Source organism: Gymnogyps californianus, chromosome 6 (genome assembly GCF_018139145.2).
Source record: "Gymnogyps californianus isolate 813 chromosome 6, ASM1813914v2, whole genome shotgun sequence".
Classification (NCBI taxonomy): Eukaryota; Metazoa; Chordata; class Aves; order Accipitriformes; family Cathartidae; genus Gymnogyps; species Gymnogyps californianus.
Window position 1 is genome coordinate 7444835 of NC_059476.1, and position 25224 is coordinate 7470058.

The following is a 25224-nucleotide window of genomic DNA, read 5'->3' on the forward strand; positions in this document are numbered from 1 at the left end:
AAAAAAAAATTAAACTGATTTAGATTAAATAAATCTCAAACTCTTCAAAATTATTCTCGTTGGTAGCTTCCCAGAGTTTGGGAAGCAGTATCTTTTAGAAGGATCTCCTATGTTTCAGTGAATGTATCTGAAACCAGGTAACTTGCTACAGTCTTTCGGCTTAGTGTTACCATACAGATCTGTTGCATTAAAAGAGGAATTTGCCTTTCTTGAACTGGGTGTCTTCTAATCTGCTCTTTTATCTAGTTAATACAGAATGAAATCCAGTCGCTACAGTTTCACTTGTAAGCTAAGGGATGTGTTCCTGGTGATGATTTTTTATTTTTCTCCTGGTTATTGTCATGAAATGCTGGGGAAAAACTGGGAAGAGACTTTTTCCCCTATTGCACTCAGATATTTTTAGATGCTAGCCATTTTTTCACCTATGTGTGCTTAACTTGTTTATTGCAGGCAGGTGTTTAAGCAATCTCATAATTTAATATTCATTTACAAATGGAGATAAGCTGTTCAGGTGTATACTTTTATTGAATGCTCGGTTCTGTCACTGAGGTTCTTCCATCACAGAGGTCAAAATCTATCCTTAACAATTAAGACTGCAGTAACTAACGTTGAAAAAATGTTCATGATAGTCATATAAACGACATGTTTTATCATTATAAGCTTTGTCTATATGACCAGACAAGGTATAATTGCCGAATAGACTTCCATATCTTTCTTTGTACACAGTTGTGATGTGGTGTTTGTATCTTCAAATGAGGAGTGGTCTGTATCCCATCATTTCTTTTTTAGAGTTTGAGTCTAACTGATATCTGAACATAGTAAAAATGGTTAATGAGTAATCAACAGACCTGTAAAATGAATAGTTAGATAGTAATTTTTTTTTTAATTTGAGAACAAAGAAAAGTGAAAGTACTCTCGTTTTAAAGGAGAAGCTTCTTTAAAGCATGACTAGTGATTTGTTCAGGCAGTAAAACTCTGTTCCTGCAAACACTTTCTCATTTAAGTAACTTAATTCAAATTAGGCCTGAGAGTTATCATAGAATCATAGAATGGTTTGGGTTGGAAGGGACCTTTAAAGGCCATCTAGTCCAACCCCCCTGCAATGAGCAGGGACATCTTCAACTAGATCAGGTTGCTCAGAGCCCTGTCCAACCTGACCTTGAATGTTTCCAGGGACGGGGCATCTACCACCTCTCTGGCTGTGCAAACCTGTTCCTGTGTTTCACCACCCTCATTGTAAAAAATTTCTTCCTTACATCTAGTTTAAATCTACCCTCTTTTAGTTTAAAACCATTGCTCCTTGTCCTATCGCAACAGGCCCTGCTAAAAAGTCTGTCCCCATCTTCCTTATAAGCCCCCTTTTAAGTAGAGTTAGTGACTTATGTGTTAGTTCTTCTTGCTGCCAAATGCAATGCTGATTTGGCTCAGCTATATGGCTGGTTTTGTAGGCTAATGTCAAATTAAGTCTCATACTTTTTCTCTGAAATAATTTATTAATCAGTGTTGTGCGTGATGTGGAAAATACCCCTAGAGAAGTCAGGATGAAAAATGTTTGCCTCTTAATTTTTTCCTGTGTGCATTTGGAAGTACTTTTATGTACAGCTACTCTTGCAATTTTACATTGTAATGTCTAATCAAGTTTTCTCTTATAAAGCAGCAGCAATTTCCTTTATTTAGACAAGAAAATACAATTAAAAAACAATTGCAAGAGGTGAAAGCCTAATTATTCTACAGTATAAATTACAGCTTTGCAGATACTTTAATAGATACTTTGAAGATATTTTTAGGTGAAGAGGACTAAGTTGTTGAACTCTGCCTTTTTATCAGAGATGGCAGGACTTTCCTTATTTGGTAGTGATGTGATTGCTTTAATGAGGAGTTTCCAAGGCTGTTGAGTTGCACTGATAAACTTTGTTCTGAAAGAATAATTATATTGCTGCTTAGGAAAACTTTTAATATGCATTTAAATATTTAAAAATCTATGAAGCCGAGGAAAACCTAAAGGTTTTTTGTACAACTGGAACATCTTTTTTCCCTTAGTGGCCAAAAAAGGCGTAGTATTTTGCCTGAGGCTTAGTCCTGTGTGTTTTGATCTCAACAGCAGCACTTTTCTTCTTTTTCCTGATATGTACCAATCCATGTTCGTGTGTGTGAATGGTGGGTGTACAGGAAGGGTGTTTTCTTAACCTGCTTGTATATGGTGACCAAGGTGTGTTTCAAAGCTTATCTTGAGTGATGGTTGAGAGGGCTGACTTTGCATTTGAGGGAGTTTCCTTTTTCCTTCTTTTGCTAGGAGCACTAGTGGTTTTCTTTTTCACGTGGTGATTGATTTTTTTTTTTTCAGTCTTATGCTGCTACAGTGGACTTTTCAAGAAAGCATGGAGACCCAAAGCATTTTTGTGCCTCCAAAATTCTGTGGGTTTAAGCTCCTTCAAATGTTCCAGGATGTAACTGCAGATAAAGCAAATTAAATTGGAAGTCAGCTTAGCACAGAGTGCTTTATTCCCACAAATAATTCCTAGTGAATAACTGTTTGCTTTGTAAATCTAAATGAAGTTATTCTGGATGCTTACAGGTTGTACGTATCACAGTACGCTGCACACATGAATGAATAAAAATCATATTTCCACTTGAAGAAAAATTAAAATCAGCATTTAGATGATATACTTTTTTCTAATAGGTTCTCAATTGTTAATTATACTTAGAGATATAGCTGAAAATCTGTTATCTTGTGGCATTAAATGAGCCTAACATTTGTGAGCGCTGTGGTTTTAGGACAGTTAAGAATTTTTTCATTGCCTCTAAAGTATTACTATTCTTACTGGGCGGTATTGCACTTCGTTGCTTATCAGCTAGAGGGCATTTTGTGTGTGTCTGTATACACAAATATATGTAAGCATGTGTATATATATGTGGATGAGATGATAAGCACTCTTATGTACTGTTTTTTCTCTTTCAAGTATTTATTGATCTCCTCTTAATATTATTAACACAATTATGTCTTTTAATGTTTGCTAGGTTGCTTTATGATATGGTGTTTTGTAGAAGAAATGCTTATATCATATCTGACTTTCTCAGTTACTGATATCTGCTTACCTTTTACCTGTCAGTTAGACCTTTAGGTGACTTCACACATTTCTCAAGAAATACTGGTACAGCCTAGGTAGTGACATCTTATACAGAAAATCTTCGTGTTTTTCCACTAACAAGAATGGGGAAGGTGACAGCTCTTCTGCTATCTCCTTTCAGCACTGTGGATTGGAAATGAAGTACTTAGGTGATTTTTAAATCACCTAAATAGGTCTATTTAAATTCATGCAAGTGTAGCACCTTTTTGGAAAGGTGTTTCCAAGTGAGCAAATGTGAAAAGTATTTTACAGTTGTTCTACGTATAAGTACTGTGTTGTAACTCTTCTCCTTGAAACTGCTGGGGGTTTTTTGTTGCCTTTCTAGTTATGAAACTTAAGGTACAGGCTTTCCAACTATTGAACAATAGGAAGCATCGCAGTTTACACATGTTGTTGCCAGCTGCTTTTAATGTAAGAAGGTCTGGAGGCTGGGAAAGGAACAGAGTAAGTTCTTTCCTTAGCTGGGTGCATCTCATCTGTCAACTCATAAGAATCAGTAGTCTGACATTGTCAGGTTTGATTCAGGTCAGTAGACTTGTGCTGAGATGCTCTGGTCACTCCTGTGTGTTGCACCAGTGGGTACATGGTAGTATGTGGTCAGGAAGCTCAAGGTGGAAATGGTTTAGGAAGTTGGGTCTGATGAAAGACTGTAGTAGCTTAACACTTCCTAGAAGATGTGTATCTTCAGTTGCTGTGAATTTCTGTTGCAGTGGCAATGCACCACTGACCAAAAATATTACAAATGAAGTTAGTCTGTTTCTTACAAGACAGGTTAATCTGTCTGCCGAGCCTTTCCCTCAGTCTCTGTTCGAAGAACAGGCCCAGGTGAGGGGGAAACAACTGAGTAATAGCCCTTGATAAAACCTCGACAAGTAGGACAGCTTCAGGGAGGGAACCGGCAGTAGGAAGTTACTAAATTTGTAAAAAGTCTTTTTAGGATTGTTGTCCATCACTGCAACAAACCTAAACTTCAGTAGGGGCAGGTATTCAGCCCTCGGATTACCTTTACTCTAACAGGTTCAGTTTTCATTAAAGGTAAATAACTGCTGCTGCATGCTTGCCTTGAAAATTTAAGTGTTTTCTGCATGGACAGTTTATTATGATATGTCTATAGTTTTGGTAATGGCCAAGAGAATGGGTTTCACAAAAAAAATGTAAAGATTGCTCTAATAGTGTTCTGAGGGTTTGTTCCAATTGTGATAAATGCTTTAGCGAATAGAACAACTTGATACAAAGTGTGGAAAAACCTTTCTCCCTTAAGATATCCTTTCCTCTAGTAGATCTCTGTTCTAAGTGTTCTGATACATTATTTTTTATTAAGTTGATTTTCTATTACAGTGTCTGTTTAACTCTTTTATACAAGTTGTCCAGATGAATTCAGTTGTTCTATTTCCTTGTTAGTGTTGTAACAATAGGAGATTTACCTTGAAACAATTCTTTTTTCCAGCATTTAAAACCCACCTATGAGTACCATACAGACAAGAAATCGTACTATTAATTGCATGCTGGGAACTGAGGAATAACACCAAATAGTACATTAGGTATAGAGGCACTCAAGGAACTCATGAATAGAATTTCCTTTGAGGGTTGAAGAGGTGAATTTATTATTAATGCTGAGTGGGTCAAGAAAATTGAATCCTAAAAATTTTAATGTAATTCAGTTTTGTATAGATTTGTATATATCCCTTATTTCCACAGCTGATTAATTGAGTAGCTATCCTCTGAGATTATTAATGAACCACAGAAGTGGATAGCTATACTGATGATTTATTATTGTCAAATACCTATTTTAATGGCTTAATCACTTTTAGACATTGGTAAAAATGTTTCTTTTGTTATAAACATAATATCCAGCCCTATTTTGGTGTTAGAGCATTTATAAAGTTCTAAAATGAAGTGTTTTTTCTACAAACTCCCCAGTCTGGGTCAATATGGAGATATATCTGTAGATATAGGGAAAAAAAAGTATGCATGCCTGTCTGTAAGTAGGTTTGTTAGCAATAGTACCACATGCATTCTTAATTTTAAATACATGGTTTTTTGTTGTACAGGAATGTTCTATTTAGTATAAATGCAGTCACCAAGGAAGCACTCTACAGGTCAAATATTCTACAGCTTTAAAATTTTGAACTATTTTTATTCAGGGAAAAAGTAAGTTTACTTTATTTGCTATTATGAAGAACAAACTTGAAAACTTCTGTCTTATTTTCCAGAATAAATTTTACATAGAAACCAAGCTTAACAGAGACTTAAAAGATGACCTTATAAAGCTGTTTACGGAACATGTTGCAGAAAAGCACATTTACAACCTAATGCGTAAGTAAACCTATTGAATTTTTCTTATAATGGGAGTCTGGAAAACTGCAGTGCTTTCAGATATTGCAGAAATCCACAGCAAATAGGGAGAAAATGGCAAATGATTAGTGAACTTAAATACAAGTTCCTTTTTAAGGCATCCACACAAAGAAATGTGGCAGACTTCAACTTATTTTTTTCAAAAATATGACTTTGTATGAAGTCATGGTTTTCTTGAGTATCTGGGGGAAACAATATATATTTTCCTGTATGACTTGTGATTATGACATAACAAATGTTTTATTGTCCTGTTGCTTATACTGTTACTCTTTAATTTCATTATCAAAATGTTGACAGGTATCATTAAGAATGTGATGTGGTCAAAGAATTGTGATACTCCTGGGGTTATTGTCATGATATACTCGAGTACTCCCTGCTAGTTAGTGAACTGCATAACAGAGAAACTGCTGTCAGCATTAAGCTAATGGGTTAATGCAAATAGAATATGCTTCAAGTGATATACTTCCCATTAAGTGCTCTGGTGGGTAACTCCTGTGATAAATTGCTGAGTTTGCCTGCAACCTGCCACCGTCAGTGTGTGTTTGTGTGAGCATAGGGACCTTGCTACTGGCCTGGTTAGCTCCTCAAGAGGGCAATTAGCAAAGGCAGAGATAATCGGACTTGGAGTTCAAACTGGAAAAGTTTGCAGAGCGGTGAGCAGTTGACCAGCGTGCTGGGAGAATTGCAACTGTAGGTGCTTTGTGCAACTGGATAGTTCCTGTGCCCCATGTTGAGTTCATTATCTAGCCTGGTGTACTCCTTTCTGTGACCCAGCCCTACTGCAGTGTCTCTGTTTTCATCTAGCTGCTCCCCTCCTCTTTTCTCAGAAGCAGTTGCTAGCTGTATGCGAAATGGAGACCAAATGATGGGCAAGAGTCGAGTATATTTCTCCTTTTGCCTTTACTTGGGTAGTAATGCCCTTCTCTCTCCAGTGAAGGGCTGGGGGAAAGGAGCTTTGCTATGTTTTTTAGGGTCACTGTGAGTTGGCATCCTGGGAGAAGGGTGGGTGAACAAGGTGACTACCCTGAGGTCAGGGAGGCTGGTACCCTAGAATGATGGGAGATCATCAGCTCTGATGCCGTCTTGTTCTTGCCATCTGGATACGAAGACCTTTTAGCCATGTAGCAGATCAGATCACCTTGGAAATAGCAGGACAATGAAGAATGCCCCACCCATGGACCTGATGTTTTATTTTGTGCCAAAGAGGTTTAATGGTATCGTGAAACCTGGTAAGATGATTGTTGCAACAGGATCATGGAAAATTCAGCTGATATTGCCTTAAAATTAAATACATTTAATTTTAAGTGTATGCATTTTTCAGGCAATGAAAACAATGTGGTTTTTTTTTTTCAATGACAAAGCAAAGGTAACACCGGTCAAATCTTTAGAACATAAGTAATGTCAGATGTGTGTTGCTATGTAATTCATTTTCTGTGGATGATAATATGAGAACCAAATAGAAATTGCAGATGAACTATTGAAAGGAAAAGACCTGTGGTTGTGTGTGTGTGGAGGAAATTAGAAATACTTCTCCCCAGCTCTGTGTTAGTTGCGGAACTAAAATTAAAATAAAACATTGAAAAATAAAAATAAGCTGTCACTGACTGTGTTGCTGTATATGGGGCTATTGTTTAATGAGCAAATTCCTTGGATTTCATTTCAGTCTTACCATCAGTTTATTAAAACTAAGTTATTTAGTTTTTATCTTACTCCTAAGTAAGATAATATATACTGACATGTATAAACTCCTAACTGTAATCTGACTTGGTTAAATCTTGGATAATAGGATCTTTAAATGAGTTAAAGTATGCCTAAATAAAATTCTAAACTTGCTAACAGATTCCTGGGAAATAATTGAAGACACATAGCACATGATATAGTACTGGAGAGGTGCTGAGAAAGTTCTAGTGTTTTATCATTTTCTGCCATTTTCAGCTGTTCTTTCTAGCTTGCTGAAATTCAGACCATAATATGTAAGAATATTACCTTCATTTTTGGAAGTGTAAGGGCTCTATGAAAATAGAATATAAGTCGAGTGTTTGTTAATTACTTCCCAGTGTCATTGTCAGTGTGTGGTACTGTTTCCTGATATTTGATATAGATTTGGTTCAACAGAAGAGTGGTTTTGTATTATGAGGGGGGGAAAAAAAGGTTTTGAGTGGGTATGCTTAGGAAATTAAAGTCAATGAAATTGTGCTCTATATAGAGAAATGGAATCCTGGGGCTGTTTTTTAAAGAAATGCTGCAGCTGCCACTTCAGTGAGAAGCAGCATGCCTTCCCTCTATTTTAAAAAACAGACAACAAAATCGGTTTAATCAGTTTGTGATCTAGACTCAGAGGACAAGAATAACATTTGCTCTTGCTCTTGAAATTTGTTGCTATATTTTTTGTACGAAGGGGTTTTTGTTTGTAGTATCTTGTCATTCTATCAGAGCCTGGAAGCTGACATTTCTATTTGAAGTTGTGTTCAGGAAGGACTGTAAGTACATTTCAGGTTCATTTAATCTAAGAAAAAGTTCCTGCTTCACTTCAGAAGACGGGGGAAAAAAAAAATGTCAGAAAAGCAGTGCAGCACAGATCTCTTCCTTAGTGTTTGATCTTGCTCAGACTCCCACTGGTTGAGTCGGCCCTAGTCCCTGTGCTGTGTGGTTGAAGGCAGGAACATGCAAAATGAACTCCTGGTACAATGGTCTCTGTGGTGGGAGCACTTATCTGAGTACTCAGTTGCAGAAAATAGAGTGATTAAGGTGTGAATTCATTATTTACAGAAGAAATATCGCCTAAGTGAACTTTACTTGGACAAATTTTGCCTGCAGAAACACCAATTTGGTTCCATTTTTTTGATAGAGAAAATGGTTTTTAAAAAAAAAAAGAGCTCTACTATCTAGAGCACTTCTGAGCAGTTAAAGTAAATACATAAAAAATTATATAACAGACAGATCCACAAACACAGTTGTGTTTGTGAAACACTTTTACACTCACACATATCTATCAAGTCAATGCTTTTCAAATTAAAGTGGATACATTTGAACTAAGTGAATATAACCTGATTATTTTCCTTACAAAGCCAAAGCTGGCTCTTGCTGATAGGACTGCTGTATTAAATGGCTCGGGAGAAGTTGCTATGTGCAGAACTACTTAACTGAATGTAACAAGCAAAGATATAGCATCTTATTTACAAGAAACTTCAGAAATGGTGGGAGGGAGGAAGATGCAGATAATACCTTCACTAGGGAAGGGATGATGGAGAATGTTGTCTTTGTTCCTGCTAGAGTCCTGCATGAGATGATTTTAAGCAGTAAAAGTCAGAAGTATGCATTTTCTCTCCTTATGCAGCCACTGTCTCTTCTAGTAGGTTAGACCTGGGTTTCCTGGACAGTACTCTCAGTGCCCTGGAAACATCCCACCTGTTTGTTCTTGTGTCTAGAAGAATGGCAATTATTGCAAATTTTAACTGTCTTCAGTGGAGAAAATGAATAACAGCTCCTCAAACTCTACTTCTAGTGCTTGCGGTAGGTAAAATTCAATGGCAGAGAGTATTTGCAGGTAACTGCTACTCCTCTCTTTTTGGAGATTGGCAGCTTAGTGCCCAAAACAAGCTTGCTTTTGAATCTAACAAAAGAGAAAAGCTATTAACAGCATACTGTTGTTTCTGCTTGGTGGATAGATCTCTTGGTTTCCAATTACAAGAGTTTGCAGTTACCCCTGTTCTCTTTCCAGAAGCTAAAAGGAAGGTGAGTGCTAGGCTAGAGTCCTGCTGTGGGAGGGTTGATGAGGTTCTCAACATCTCGATATTGAGAAGAAAAGCAAGAATAACTTAAACTGGTCATATTAGGTGAAAGCAGTTTTAGAAGGCAATCTGAGGAAAAGAATTCTCCTTATTCTTTACTTACAATGGTGTTTGTGGGGGAAGTAGGATGTATCAGATTGATTATGGCACTTCCAAGTAAGTGGTAGCCTTAGCATATTCCTGTAGTACTTCAGCCATTTATATCTGTGTGTGTATGAGCGGTTTCTTTCCTTCCATGTTAGTGTTTTGAGTTGAGAAAGCGGTTTCTGCTCATGTAGGAGCAATGTACTGGTAGATATCATTCAGTACAAGCTGGTTTTTCCCAAGAAGCATCTGCCTGTACTTCTGGACAGAAGTTACTCAACTAGGAAGTCAAGTGAACTCTATCAGAGGGAAAACCGCTTTCTTCAACACTTCTGATTTTGTTCCTATTGACTGGGGTAAGCAGTGAATATTTGCGTGTTCCCATCTTTGATCTGCTCTTGGGCCATGGCAAAAATGCCATAGAATAAGTAGGGCCCAAGACTTCATGGGTCTTAAAATTGTTATCAGGATCCAAGGTGATAACATGGCCTGTGAATTAGGCAATTCCCTGAAATTTACTGATTAAGAACTAGAGCATGGGCTTGAAAACATGTGAAATATAGGCAAAATGATTACTAAGGATTAAAGCATTAGATCTCAGCTTCTGGCTGTCTCAGATTTTTATTCATGATCTATATCAAGATAATTACAGAATTAGCTACTGAAACCTGAGCATACAGAGTGGTTATCTGTATGTAGATTCTAATAGCATGTAGGCAATTGTTGAATGTAGTTCTGCATGTCAGTGCTTGTGTGAGTTCAGAGCTAAAACCCAGTGTAAAAATGTATCACATGTAAAAGTAGCAACTTTTCTCATGGTTTCCCAAGAAAAAAATTTTTGTAAAAAGTCTGGGGGAGGGGGAGGAATCACAGCCTATTTCATTATGTTTGCAGTTTCTAATTAGTTACTGGGAAAAACTTTTCTCTGAACATTCTTACATACGACAGCTTTGTTTCTTCCCAGTTATGTCACTTGGATTCAGCTGTGGTGAAGAGATCTTGCTGCTGCATTTTCCTAGTTTTAGTTTTTTGCTGGAGGTATATTACAGTTCAGTAGAAGGGCTGTTTATGTTGGAAAAGGTTTTCCCTTATAAAGACGTTAGGAAAGCTATTTCCACTGTGTTGGTGCTTTCTGAAAAGTACCAGAAAAGTTAACTTGAAAGTTGGAGAAGGTTGCTAACAGCTTTCTGACGAAGTTGCGCAACTGCCCATTTTGGTTGCAGCAGTTACAAATTTAATATAAAATTACAGAGAATGAATTAAGTTATAACTGTTAGAGGTTGATAAATGTAGCAGGGAGCATGTTTCCCGTGCAGAGATTTTCCTGTTGTTTGTGCAGTGGGTAAGCAGGAGAGGGTGTGTTGCTCTGTGGGCACCCAGACCTACATACTTAGCAGATGTGTTCTGCTGTGTTGACCTCCAGAAGCCTGTTGATCTCAGTGAAGCAAGGGACCTTCATCTCTCTGGCTGTGTACTGCTATGACATAATGCCTTTCATTAATAAATTCCGTATCTAGCTTTTGTTTGTGAATACCTCAGGAGAAGAAGAACAGTGCAAAAGGCTGAGAGAAGGACTATGATTGATGCCAGGTTCATAGCCTGACTATACAGCCAAAACAGAGAACACGGGGTTTATTTTGATGTGTCAGGTTCTTTTATTCACTCCTTATGCCTCGCCCTTTGGCAGAGATAGACAAGAAAAAGATGGATTGGATTGACTTTTTCCCTGCTAGCTGGCATTTCTTTTTTCCCCCCTCCATTTTGACATCTGTCTCAAATGATCTGCATATGAGAAGCAAGCTGTCATTGCCTTGACCCACAGACTGCAGAGAAAATCCCCTGAAAAGGGGGGAAAACACTCCCATTATTTTTCAGCTTCTTACAGAAACATTGCCCCTACCCTTTTTCTATGCTGCCCTTTTGGATTTACATTCAAGAAGTTGTTCTCCTTTGTGCTTCTCATTTCCATGTCAGATCTGATGCTTATGTTTCATAAGGAAATAGCAGTTGGTTTCATAAATGAACTTGTTCTTGAATGGCGGTACTGAGTTGGATCAAAAGTCAGTGTAGCCCAGTGTCATGGTCTTGGCAAAAATTCGTAGAGCATCCTTATAGGTTTGGTGCAACAGAAGTTTGATGACCATGGTTTTATATCTTGAAAGGTATGTGCCCTGTAGGAAGAGCTGAAGGTTTCCTTGCATGGTTTAGGCTACCTCTACATTAGCAAGTGGTGTAGTGTAAAGGGAGCAGATCTACAGAGTATGAAAGACCTACGCGTTGAGGACCCAGTGTTCACTTTTTGCACGTGTTTTGGAGAGTTTTATTTCACGCTTGCTAATGTCTGGTCCTGATCTTGTCCAAAAGGAATTAAGTTAATATGCTCCAAGGCAGCTGTCATATGAACCAAGGAGCAGTAAGTGGGGATGATCAGTGAATTTGCTTCAAAAGCACATTTCTAATCTGAACTAAAGCATTAATATATAATCTGCCCTTAAGCATTTGAAATAACTATTATTCTTTTCTTTGAGACACAGAGTGACTACTGTGATGGCAGAAGCAATATGTTGTTAAAAAAATTGCCCATTTGATTGCTGAGGCTCTTTCCTCCTGCAATATATTGGATGTTGCTCAGCCCCTAGACACTGCTTTGCTCACTTTTTTCCTTAAAGTGTGCAAAATCAGTATGAGAAGAAAACCTGCACAACCTTACTCTGCCACCTTCATAAAGCCATGTTTCTTGCTTTTTAAGCTTAAGAATGATACAGAAAAGTAAAAAAGGCAGAATTACTTGCCTGTGGAGTGACTTGCTCTCTGTCTTTAGAATCAGCCTACGTGTCTGGATAGGTAAAATGGAACGAGAAGATTCATTCCTGAGGGCCTTAAAAATGAAGCAAGGTAGCAGAGCACTAGGAGAAAATACTGATTCATTTCAGTGTATTTGTACCAGACTAAAATGGGGTGATTTCTGTTAGAATTCCTCTACAACAAAAAGCTAATTTACTTTTTTCCTCAGATATAAAGCTGTTGAAGTAGCAGCTTTGGACAGCAAATGTTATGAGGGGCAAGAAGGTTCTATAGCATTGTGCTGGTTTTGGCTGGGGTAGAGTTAATTTTCTTCATAGTGGCTAGTATGGGGCTGTGTTTTGGATTTGTGCTGAAAACAGTGCTGATAATACAGGGCTGTTTTAGTTACTGCTGAGCAGTGCTCACACAGAGTCAAGGCCTTTTCTGCTCCTCACCCCACCCCACCAGCGAGCAGGCTGGGGGTGTGAGAAGTTGGGAGGGCTGGGACAGCTGACCCCAGCTGACCAAAGGGATATTCCATACCATATGACATCATGCTCAGCATATAAAGCTGGGGAAGAAGGAGGAAGGGGGGACATTCGAAGTGAATGGCATTTGTCTTCCCAAGTAACCATTACATGTGATGGAGCCCTGCTTTCCTGGAGATGGCTGAACCCCGCCTGCCGATGGGAAGCGGTGAATGAATTCCATGTTTTGCTTTGCTTGTGTGTGCAGCTCTTGCTGTACCTATTAAGCTGTCTTTATCTCGACCCACGAGTGTTCTCACTTTCTCTTCCAATTCTCTCCCCCATCCCACTGGGGGGGCGTGAGCGAGCAGCTGTGTGGGGCTTAGTTGACGGCTGGGGTTAAATCATGACAAGCATAAAGGGTCCTTTTTGAGATATAGGGAAGGGATGCATTTATTATCAAGTTCTTCGTTGAAAGTAATTTTTAAAGATTTTTGTGCATCTACAAGATTGTGAATCTGTTCAGTGTTAATTTCTGGCTTATTCTACATAGGCAAATAGTTTAATCCCATTACCTCCACTTCAAATTCCCATTCTAACCTTAAAACAACGTTTCCTTCCTTTCCTTCCTTCCTGTCTTCATTCCAAATATTGGTAGACAGAGATAACTAATAGTGAAAATCAACTGCAGTGTGTTCCATTTCTTTTCCAGCATGTGGGGAGTGTGCTGAGGCTCTGCTATTGCAGGATAATCAGCCATTCCTTCTTCTTCAAAACACTGAATTGGCACGTTAATGTCAGTGTGTTCTTAGACCTCAGTAGGTACTCTCAAGGGCTGTATAGGATAGCTTTTGTAGCTGTTAACCCTCTGTGCTCTGCAGATCTGATGGAATAATCAAGAATAACACACCAGTTTAAGGGTGGTATCACTAATATTGAAGTGGTAGCTGTGATTTGACAGGGCTAAGTAATTGTATTGTAACCGTATTGGAAACAGTACTGTTACCAAGTATTATAGAATAAGCTCATGTTCTTTAAATAGCATTTAATCTACACACAGATTTTGTCACTGAACTAAACTTTTCCTCAAAGAACTAAGTTATTTTAAAAAGTTGCAGCAATGTTTCTTATTTTTCTTGTTTCATGTTGATTAAGTTGCAGCACCTCAAAGTAGGGGAATATTTTAATTGGAAAACATAGTCTCAAATAATGACCATCATGTTTAATCTGGCTCCTTGGTAAAGAAATAGGAATAATGTTCCCATTTCAATAAGCCTTCATAAAATTGTAAACATGAAAATACCATCTTATTTTCCAGTTATAGAAGTCCAGAAGTCTGTATTTCTATATTTATAGCTATGTTTTTCATATTTATTCTTGTTACAACACTGAATATTTTCCATGTGATTATGACTTGGAATTTTTATTTTGTAGCATTTTTATTAGATACTTAATAAAGCTTTTGGACTATGTAATGAATATTTCAAAAGTAATCTGTGGCTTCATTAAATGCCTAGTGGCAAATGCTTAGTAATAAATACAACTTTTTATAGCATTTTTCTAACCTACATTTTAATTCATTACAAACTTTTGAAGAATTTAACTTGCCAAGAATTTATTTTTAGTTCTGTTTAAAAGAAAATAAAAATGCAGAATCACAAGGAGTTTGATGTAACTGCAAACGTGAGGGTTAAGCCAGAGGGAAGGTTGGTTTTAATGCAAAAGGCTTTTGAAGTTCTGGATCAATAGTTAACGTGTACAAATCGTGCCTGGCTTAAATTAATGAAAAGGTAATATATGATCAAACTTCATCAGTCAATTTAATAATAAAATAGGCAGCAGGTAAAAAAAAAAAAAAACAAACCCAAAACCCCAAAGAACAAAAACAACCAACAAAAAACCAACCAACCTCCCCAAAAAACTCAACCCAGAACAACAACAACAAAAACCTACAGCCACATCTTGGGGACACCAGCTGTAGCGGTTCCCTTCCTATTTAATTGCAGTTGGCACGTGGGGTTCAATCAAGTCCTTTGCATGGACTGGATTTGGGACTAAAGATTGAGATACAGGAACCGTATTCAAGGTGAATCTGATTTTATCACAGTGAAGTAGCAGGGTATGTGTGGTCAGATGGATTTGATATAATTTAGCTGGGAGAAAGGTAATTTGTTATACTATAGATTTGACGACGTGTGATCTGATGATATTCCTAAAGGGCAGAACTGCCAGGTGAGCCTGTGCTGTTAAGGTTTGTTTAGGCTGTGCACTGGTGACGGCTCCATCGTTACTGCTGTGCATCCCTGTATTTTTCACAGTTGTGTAAAGGCTCAAGTTCTGTGAAAATACCAAAGTTTTTATTCTGCAAAATGACATAAATATTGCGTATATATTGGAATTAAGTACTAAAGAGCACAGTTTGTACAATGGGATAAAGATCTGGAATACATTTGTTTTACTTTGTAGCTTTGTTAAGCAATCAGTTCTGCTTCTGTTGAAGACTGGAGAGCAACAGCTGACTAATGCCTTAGTTGTGGAAGCTGTTGGAGTTGTTTTTAATGGGAATACACTTTATAATTTTAAGTGCATTGTTGAATAATTACAACTTTGAATACATCTGCCTAAGCCATACTTATGTATGATTGGTTAAAATATCTTACTTTGAAGTTCTATTAGATTACTGCAAAGGGAGGAAAAAAATCTTGTGCGCTAACATGCAAAAGTTTCACTGTTCTGCCAGAAAAATTACATCTTTGCCAAGCAAAATAAATCTATTTTGAAAGGAATGTTGAAGGACAGAAAAAGATTTTTAGAATAGCCAACTCTTAGTTTTTGCAAGTGAATCTTGAGTTATGAACAAGTGAGTTTGAACTTGTAAGATACCATCTGCTGCTCCTGGAATTACTGGGGTCCTGGATCTTGCCCCAAGTACCCCACCGTAATTAGGAAGTAGCTTAAACCTTCATTGAGGGACAAGCTTCTTCAGTGTTACTTTGCAATAATGGAGTAACTCAGTTACTGCAGAGTGCCTGAAGTGCTACAGGTTCATACCTCACTTACGCCAATATAGTTCATCCACCATTCCTCAAAAAAATCCTGAGGCCGTTCTGGGTATTGTGTCTTACCTCAGTTCAACAATATTTCAAAGCATCTTGTATCTTTCTGCAATTAAAGCATTTCATCATGGGAACTCACACTTCTCTTCTTTGATTCTGCCATGAGTTATTTTCAAGACTATTTGCAGGTTAATGAACTTCTTTGCATATTGGTTACTTAGTCTGTAAAATACAATATTAGTTCATAAACACTGTGGAGGTGGTCAGATAGTATCATAGTGTCATTACCAGTGTCATTCATCTGAGGTTTAGTTTTATTCTGCCTCACCCTGCTCTGTCTTTGTAAATGCCGCAGGTGGAGCTTCTGGGAGTAGGTAGAAGGAGTCTGTGCAACTTCTGTGTTGTAGAGTCTCATTAATTCTAATAAAGCAAGAGCCAAAGCCTTAATATTTAGAGGTCTTTTGTAAGATTGTAAAATAACAGAGGTAACTTCAGCATGTCTGGCACAGCTGTTTCTATTCCTTAAGTGACCCTCTCTTAAGAAGTAATATAAGATTGAATGTTTAGGTAGGTTTCATTGCAAAACTGGAGATGAATTTGTGTGTGAAGAAGTTTTACATCTTTTATCTATTTACATCTTTGTCTGTAAACCTGCATTGAGATTTTTCGGATCTGTCCAAAGAGAGGAGTCTTGTTCATTCTTATGGAAATCATTCTGAAAATACGTATCCTACAGCAGTGCTATTCATTCTTCAGGTATTGATATCTAGTTTTTATACTGTATGGTTTAATGAATAGTATGTTCTTTTAGTTTTCTTTGTTGAGAAACAGGAAATATATACCATTACTTAGTTATATTGTTGAATATAATACCATCATGCTTGTATTTACTGACTGTAAATCAGGAGTGAGCGATTTAAATTTGCATTGTAGCATGTGGTGTAAGCGGTTGCAGAAACAAAGGTAAGAAATGTTAATTTCTGAAGCTGCAGTAAAGTGATGAAGATAATTCTGTAGGATTAATCTCCAGGTGAATTTTTCCACTGATTTTATTCATGAACTCCCTTTCTAATGCCAGGTGATGTGGTCAGTAATCTAGAACAGAAACAAGTGGCTGCTCATTTTACTTGCATTATATTGCAAATACATCTGTTCATGGTGTCTCAAACAATCACAATTGAAATGAGCTTCGTGGGTGAATATTACCTTAAAAATGACAACTAATATTGCATGTTTATAATGGTGAACTATACTCAAGATGTGAACTATCATCTTGAACTGTTGCTTGTACAAATAATTCTGTTGGTCAGCACCTTGAACATGTTAAGGGACTACTTGTGGGAGTGCTGTGGGGGTTTCATTAGCTGGAAGGGAGGGAGAAAGGGTAGAGCATCTTGCACCCCTAGTATGTCTCCAGTACCACAGGCTGAGAGGAATGAGGTGGGCCGCCAGTCTGGTGTGCTCATCACATCTTCTCTTTGATCCATATATACCATAAAATAAAAGTTTTCTTTGTCTCTGCCATCTACTTGTTCTATGTCATTTAAAAAAAAAAAACAAAACTGAGAGATGGCAGTACATACAACTGTGTGCTCAGGGTATAGGCACCATATTTCACATTTCATCCATAGGTGGAATAAGTGTGACCTGCAATTTTCCATTTACTCAGAGATATCCAAGTAGTTAGATGTCCTCTAGTTAGTTACGTAGTTGCGAGCAGCTTCCATTAATCCTTGGCTTTGTCCCCAAAGCAACTCTGAATAGCTCCTTTCTCCTCCACAGTACGCCCTGTACATATACAATTATATAAAGTAGCTTCTGAAATATTTTTAAACTGCTTTTGCTAGTTATAACTTGGATGCTACTGGAGAGCACATCTTTCAGTTTATCAGGAATAAAATGAAGAAGCTCTGTTAATTGAATTACTTTGTAATATCTATTAAAATGTTCAAGTGACTTTTAACTCTGGACTTGGTGGTCTTTAAGTCAGTATTAATTTTTAGGCTTATTCGGTTTTAAATAATTTGTTATACGTAGCTTTGGAACATAATTTGGTGTCTACATATGAAGAACAAATTTAGAATTCTCTGGACACTTTACAAATCTATTGGTGAAGCTTATGCTGAAGTAGCTACAGTCTAATTAAATATATATGTGTATATACACACATTGTATGGCTTGTGCATTACTGTCTGCATATCTTCCTTATAAAGCATTATCCCCTTTTAATTTTATGATTTGCAACTTTCCTGGCTGCCAAGAGGCTGTTTGAAAAATCTCTAGGAAAGAGGCTGTAAATATGTCATTACAAAACAAATCACAGGCTTTCACCCCCTCAAGGCTTCAACTGAAAGGAGCAAGCGCTTTTAAGATGGTTCTTTGTAAAATAAATTCATCTATAACAGTTAAATATAACCACTTTGACTAGTTGGAGGTTAGAAAAAATATTTTCTTTTTTAATCTCCCTATTGCATGAGCCCCTTAAACAGTTTCACAAAGAGACCTTAAACAGTTTCACAAAGAGAAGAACACGCTACGGAAGATTTTTCTTTTTATGGTAAGTACTGTGGTGGCAGATGCTGAAGAAAGAACTGGAAAAGCTTTGAAGTTTAAAACCCAGAGTCTCTACAATGTAAGCACAAGAGATACGCCCTTTAGATAGAATTGTAAGAGTTATTTCTCCTCTACATAGTGGGTACAGAAAGGTGTGTATACTGCTCAACTGCTTTGTAGAGGCATAAAAACTGAAAGGCAGCAGTTGGTTTAAACCTTAGTGATTTATTTTTTTGTTTGTTTGTTTCTGTGATTCAGATGGATGTACAAACCTCAAATAAATACAATGCAGGCTAAAGGCCTGGCTATTGTAATATAAGCAGTAAATCTGCCATTACCAGGTTTTTCCACAAGAGGAAGATGCAGTTATTGCAATGTTTACTACAGAAGAGACCAAAAATGAAATAGAAATGTTCACTTGTGTTTAAAAGGACAAACAACTTTTCTTGTTTGGTTTTTACTTTTCTTTACAGTACTTGTACTTCATTCATAGACTTTCAATCCAGCCTTAGTTTTATGGACAAGATGCTAAATACTGTAAAGCGAGGATTTGTGGATCTCCAGGTGTTTAGCACATTCAGTACAAGAGTGCTTCTAAAAATAATTTGTTTACTTCAGTTCTGCATCTGAATACTTAGAGCCATCGCTTCCTTGGTTTTTCCTCAGCACTCCTGCCGCCTGTCTGAAAATGGATGAAAAATAAGTTATTTCACATTTTCATCATACATAATTTGAACAGAATACTTCTGTTTAAAGGGGATGTTTTATTACTCTTGAGAATTAAGTTGTCAATCAGATACCTGGCTGTTTCCTTTGTGAGGACATCAGATAACAAAAGAAGCACAACTACTGTATTTCTTTGATAGAAAAATGTATGTGTAAGAGCCTATATTTCTTGATTAGACAAATGGCTAATTCTCTTAATTTTATTTCAGCTTTACTTTTGGAAGCTCAGTCAACGCCGTTTCAAATAACTCCTTCAACCATGGCAAATATTGTGAAAGGCCTGTATACACTACGACCAGGTAAAAAAGAAAAATGTTTCTAGGAGTCTCTTGTACTGTGGTTGTGATATGTTTTCCTAAATACGTATGCAGTCGCTGTCTATCTAATGCACGTTTAACAAACAAATGTGCATTGTGTTCTGTCCATCATAATGCTTAGTTCTACTTTGCAAAGGCCCTAGTTCTTATTGTTGCCCATCTGTGACCTGCACAAGGTACCATGTGAATACCAAATTCATTAAAAAAAAACAGCCCAACCCTCTACTCTGGAGACAGAGGGAAAACCTATTTCTTTTGCTCTGTAGAAATAAAGGAAGAAGGCTGTTTAATGAGTCAGTCATGGCAGAAGTTTAGAAGCATTGAAATGGTGAAAGTTATATTGAGTCGCACTTCAAACAGCCAGATCTTTGACATGGGATGAATGACTGCTTCTTCTATGAAGCCATTATTTGGTTGGTATTATATCATGGAAGAGCTTAATTTAACTCATGAGTACATCATGACATCTTGTGCAACAACAATTATATTGAGCGGAAAGTGGTGTTGCAGATTTTAATCAATTTTGTACTAAGATCTTTGGTTCTGTAAGTTTTGGAGAACTGAGTAGAGCTCTAGCCTGTGTTTGAAAAGACTTTAGAAACAGAGTATTCAAAATATCCATAAATAAATGGTACCTGCTTTCCTTCATTTTGCAATACTGATACTTTCTTCTTACCTTGGTGTGACCGAGAGGAGGATTGTGTCTGAGCTTCAGTCTGGTTTTGCTTTGCAATCCCCATTTATAGAAATAGAAATGAGGATGGGAAAGCTTTACAAAAAAAGCCCTTTTTTGTAGTGCAATATTTAGCATCTATACAAGCCAGGAATGTGGTGGACCCTTCATTTACAAAATGCATGGATAAAGCACTTTCAGTAAGCAAGGATTATTTTTACAACAGCAAAATTAACATCCTACCATCATTTTTAAGGCAGTACTAATTTCATTTTTATAAACTGTTCAGTACCAAAGAAAGGTATATACGTAAGTATAAAAGTATAATTCTTCTGAAAGCAGCTCAGTATGGTTTTGTTGTACTGCACTTAATATTGTAGATGATGGACTTGTGATTTCCCAGTTGTCCATTTCAGATGATCCCTGTCTTGCTGTCTACTTCATAACACAACAGATACTGGTTTGGGTTGGTATCATGGGCCTAATCAGATTTTTGAATAGTTGTCTTATGTCTGTAAGATCTGTAAATATAAAAAATGTTCCTACAATTTGTGATATCTGCTTTCCATAGCTGGGTACGAAGACCCAGGTGACTGACTTTAAGCTATTGCTTAAACAGATACACATTTGCTCTAATTACCTGCTCCTCAAACTTCTCAGCCTCTGAGAAAATGAGCTTTGATGTTATTTCAACCAGAAGAGCACAGGGTAGACTTCTTGATGTAAAAGGCTGCTCTTTGGTGATGCTGGTTCTTGAGGATGAATTCTGAAACAATCAGGGCAAGAGTTCCTCTGAGGTAGTGCTTCTCACTTACTCTGTGGGACATGCTCCGTTGGATGTATCATGGGGACTGGGGAGCAGATAACTGGGGAAGTAAAGCAGAAAATGTGGCCAGTGGGAGGTGCTGGGGGATTAGAGCAGCACTGGGAAGTGTCTTTTTAGGCCGTGCAGAGAGCAAAAAGAGAAGTGATGCTGATGTGGCTGGTGGCCATGGGCTTTCTCTTCTCTTTCTCTTCTTTAACTTTCTCTTCAAGTTGGAAGTACTTGACAGCTGTTAGACTTCAAATGTTGCCAGAAAAGACTGTCTTCTAATTCTAGCTCCAGCATGTGGTGGCCGCATTAGAGAAGGCTGAAGCCTGGGCAGGTGCTCAGGCTGCTAGTTGGCCCACTTAGATTTAATCTGAAATTCTCTTTTCACCTCACCTGTAATGATCTGGCAGTGGCATGAAATACCCTACCACAGTATTTCATGTTGTGAATTCCAAGTCAGTTTATTAGCTTGGCTACATTATTCAGTAGCAGTAGGTTTTTAGTAGGTAACACGTTCTACGTGGTACCTTTTTACTGTATTTCATAAGATGAAAAGTGCCATTTCATGTCTGTAGAGTGTTGGTTTTTTTTATCGAGCACTGCTATGATCTGGGGGATCCGGGGAACTACAGGCCTGTCAGTCTGACCTTAGTGCCGGGGAAGCTTATGGAGCAGATCATCTTGAGTGCCATCACATGGCACATACAGGACAACCAGGCAATCAGGCCCAGTCAGCATGGGTTTTTGAAAGGCAGGTCCTGCTTGACTAACCTGATCTCACAAGGTGACCGCTTAGCAAATGAGGGAAAGGCTGTGGATGATGTTTACCTGGACTTTAGTAAAGCCTTTGACACTGTTTCCCACAGCATTCTCCTGGAGAAACTGGCTGCTCGTGGCTTGGACAGGCGTATTCTTTGCTGGGTAAAAAACTGGCTGGATGGCCGGGCCCAAAGAGTTGTGGTGAATGGAGTTAGATCCAGCTGGCGGCCGGTCACAAGTGGTGTTCCCCAGAGCTCAGTATTGGGGCCAGTTCTGTTTAATATCTTTATCAATGATCTGGACGAGGGGATCGAGGGCACCCTCAGTAAGTTTGCAGACGACACCAAGTTGGGCAGGAGTGTTGATCTGCTTGAGGGTAGGAAGGCTCTACAGAGGGATCTGGACAGGCTGGATCCATGGGCTGAGGCCAACTGTATGAGGTTCAACAAGGCTGAGTGCCGGGTCCTGCACTTGGGTCACAACAACCCCAGGCAACGCTACAGGCTTGGGGAAGAGTGGCTGGAAGGCTGCCTGGTGGAAAAGGACCTGGGGGTGTTGGTCAACAGCCGGCTGGATGTGAGCCAGCAGTGTGCCCAGGTGGCCAAGAAGGCCAACAGCATCCTGGCTTGTATCAGAAATAGTGTGGCCAGCAGGACTAGGGCAGTGATCGTCCCTCTGTACTCGGCACTGGTGAGGCCGCACCTCGAATACTGTGTTCAGTTTTGGGCCCCTCACTACAAGAAAGACATTGAGGGGCTGGAGCGTGTCCAAAGAAGGGCAGCGAAGCTGGGGAAGGTTCTAGAGCACAGGTCTTATGAGGAGCGGCTGAGGGAACTGGGGTTGTTTAGCCTGGAGAAAAGGAGGCTCAGGGGAGACCTTATCACTCTCTACAACTACCTGAAAGGAGGTTGTAGCGAGGTGGGGGTCGGTCTCTTCTCCCAAGTAGCAAGCGATAGGACAAGAGGAAATGGCCTCAAGTTGCAGCAGGGGAGGTTTAGGTTGGATATTAGGAAATATTTCTTCACTGAAAGGGTTATCAGGCATTGGAACAGGCTGCCGAGGGAAGTGGTGGAGTCACCATCCCTGAAGGTATTTAAAAGGCATGTAGATGTGTCACTTAGGGTCATGGTTTAGTGGTGGACTTGGCAGTGCTAGATTTACCGTTGGACTCGATGATCTTAAAGGTCCTTTCCAGCCTAAAAGTTTCTATGATTCTGTAATGAGGGAAGTTAGTGCATTCTTTTTTGTTTAAACCACCTGTACACTAGTAATGATAATTTAGTGAGTTTGCTGATTAAAGTCTGTTGAAGATTAAAAACTCGTGATGTGCCTTAGTGAATACATTTAAAAGCATCCCTTTTGTTCCAAGTAAAGTTGAAGTTCAAGGTAACTGCTACAACCTCTGGAAAGTTGGGCTTCAGAAATACTTGAGGATTATTTATCTTTCTTAGAACTTCTTACACGGTTGCTATAAACCCAATTTTCATCTTTTGCTCAGTCTTCTGTGTTTCTTATCATCAGCCTTGAAGCAACTTTAAGGTAAACTGTCTTGCTTCTGTAAGGCAATATTCAGGGTAGTGAAATTAAATCACATTTCTATCCTGAAGCTGAACTAATACAGGTTAAAATTGTATAATGAACATTAAAAAGTGTTCATCTAAGCTTTGGAAGATCAGTGAGAGAATTATATTAATTCATTTGAAATGGGGGATGGAGAAGCAGAGTTGTGTGATGGTATTACTGTGCTTTCTAGAAGTAAGGCTTAGGGAAGAGATGTGTAAATTTTGTGAATACGCTTCCCAGAGTAAAGTGTTACAAATGATCTGATTATCAAGGTGAGTTTGCTGATCATCAGTGCCTGTCCTTGAGAGTGTCCAGAGACTCAGCAGGCCCTGTGAGATACAGCAAGAACTGAATTTCAATTTGAAGATGAGGTTAATGACAAAAAAAACCCCAGTAATTCCTTTATCTACATGTAAACGTCTGATTTCAACAGTCTGATTATTTGTTCTGCTTTAAGGCTTGGTTTCTGTGGGTTTTGGGGGACGGTTTTGGGGTTTTTGGTTTTTTTTTTTATTTTTTTTTTTTAAATTCAAGATCCTAAAATGTGTTTAAAATAGAGCAAAGTTACATTTGTCAAAGAGTAAAACTTTCACAAAAGATCTCTTCCATGTGTTTTGTTGTTGTTTTCCCTCTTCTTACAGAATGGGTACAGATGGCACCAGCTTTATTTTCTAAATTCATCCCAAATATTCTACCCCCTGCTGTGGAATCTGAGCTTCAGGAATATGCTGCTCAAGACCAGAAACTTCAAAGAGAGCTTATGCAGAATGGATTTACTAGGTAATAATTATTAGTCTTCAGTAGCAATTGTGCTGGACAGTGCTGAAATGGTAAAAATGAATACACCTAAAAATATTGAAGAAATAATTTAAGAGTTAATAAAGAATCTTCACAGCTCAGTATCTGAAATACGGCCTTATTTTCCACACACTTTGAGCACTACCAACCCTGCAGATGGTACCAAAAAGTAGATGATCAGAAGTCTAGAAATATTTCATGAAACAGATTGCTTACAGTTCATGCCTCCCTGTGTTTTGATTGCACTTCTAATGCATGATCATGCTCTTATTCAGCCTTTACTTTGGCCATTTATTTTCTATAAGCTGACTTTTTTCATGATGCTTCTGAAAATGTCAGTTGATGACTTTTCCTTATTCTACTTTCAGAGCTATTTATACAGTCAATGTGTTTATTTTAAATAGGCATTTCGCTTCCGAGTATTGAATTGGGGGGAAAAAAAAAGAACAAACAGTAAAAGAGACAGCGGAAAATTTTCATAACCTATATTGTTCACTCTGGGCTGTCCCTGTTGCTCTATGCTCTTCTATTTAACTGCCTAGACAGAAGCACAGTGCTTTCACCACAGCAGTGTGCCACTTTTGCAGTAGTCTGACAAACCAAGATCAGGCTGGGGAAGTGATCGTGCTCTGTGCCCGAGAGGATTGTTTCTGCATGAAGAGAATACATCTTCATCTTTCCAGTTACCTGTGCAACACTGGGAATCTGGTCCTGTAGTTGGAATACCCACTAGATGTGGGTATGTTTAGTGTTAGATGTACTCCTGGATTTCATACCCTCGTGTAGTTTTCCTCAAAGGTAATCTCTCTCTTCAAAGCTTGGTAAATTATTGAGCTTCAAAACTCTACTAATGACCCAAATACAAATGGTATTGTAGACTTACTCCTTGTAAGGCTTTCTGTTGAGGAAAAGATTTTTTTGATAGATATGCATGAGTTAAGACACTAAAAACAAAGCCATAAGAGCTTGGGCTGAGAAAAGCAGTGTATTTGGCCTGAGAAATAGAATTTTGATACCTTGAAACTGAGTAGGCATATAATGCTGACAAAAGAATGTAATGCTCAGAACAAAACAAAAAAAGGAACATTTTAGTTTTGTCTAACTTTCAATTTTACTAATTCTGTAGGTGGCTTATAGTTCTGCTTACAACTGCATTTCACCAGTTTCACACTTCATAGAGAATTAAAAATGAAGTTTCAAGTAGTAACAGTCCATATCCACAAAAACAATCAGATTCAAAAACACTTTTCCCTAGGTACCTGAAAATAAGACAGGCTTGTCAGCTTGGCTGTGAAGTTCTTTGGTGGGTACTGTGAGTAGGATACTGTATAAAAGGCTAAGAAGGGCAGTAGGGAGGAT

General features: G+C 38.2%; 1 protein-coding gene across 2 annotated transcripts in view; it reads left to right on the plus strand.

Annotated features, from left to right (window-relative positions):
- CACUL1 (CDK2 associated cullin domain 1) overlaps positions 1 to 25224 on the plus strand; it is a 52337-nt gene that overhangs the window by 23382 nt on the left and 3731 nt on the right. For both annotated transcript variants that reach the window (XM_050898872.1, XM_050898873.1), the window contains 3 exons: positions 5342 to 5444; positions 19154 to 19243; positions 23709 to 23847. In XM_050898872.1, the coding sequence (XP_050754829.1) occupies positions 5342 to 5444; positions 19154 to 19243; positions 23709 to 23847 (332 nt within the window). The remainder of the gene's footprint in view (positions 1 to 5341; positions 5445 to 19153; positions 19244 to 23708; positions 23848 to 25224) is intronic.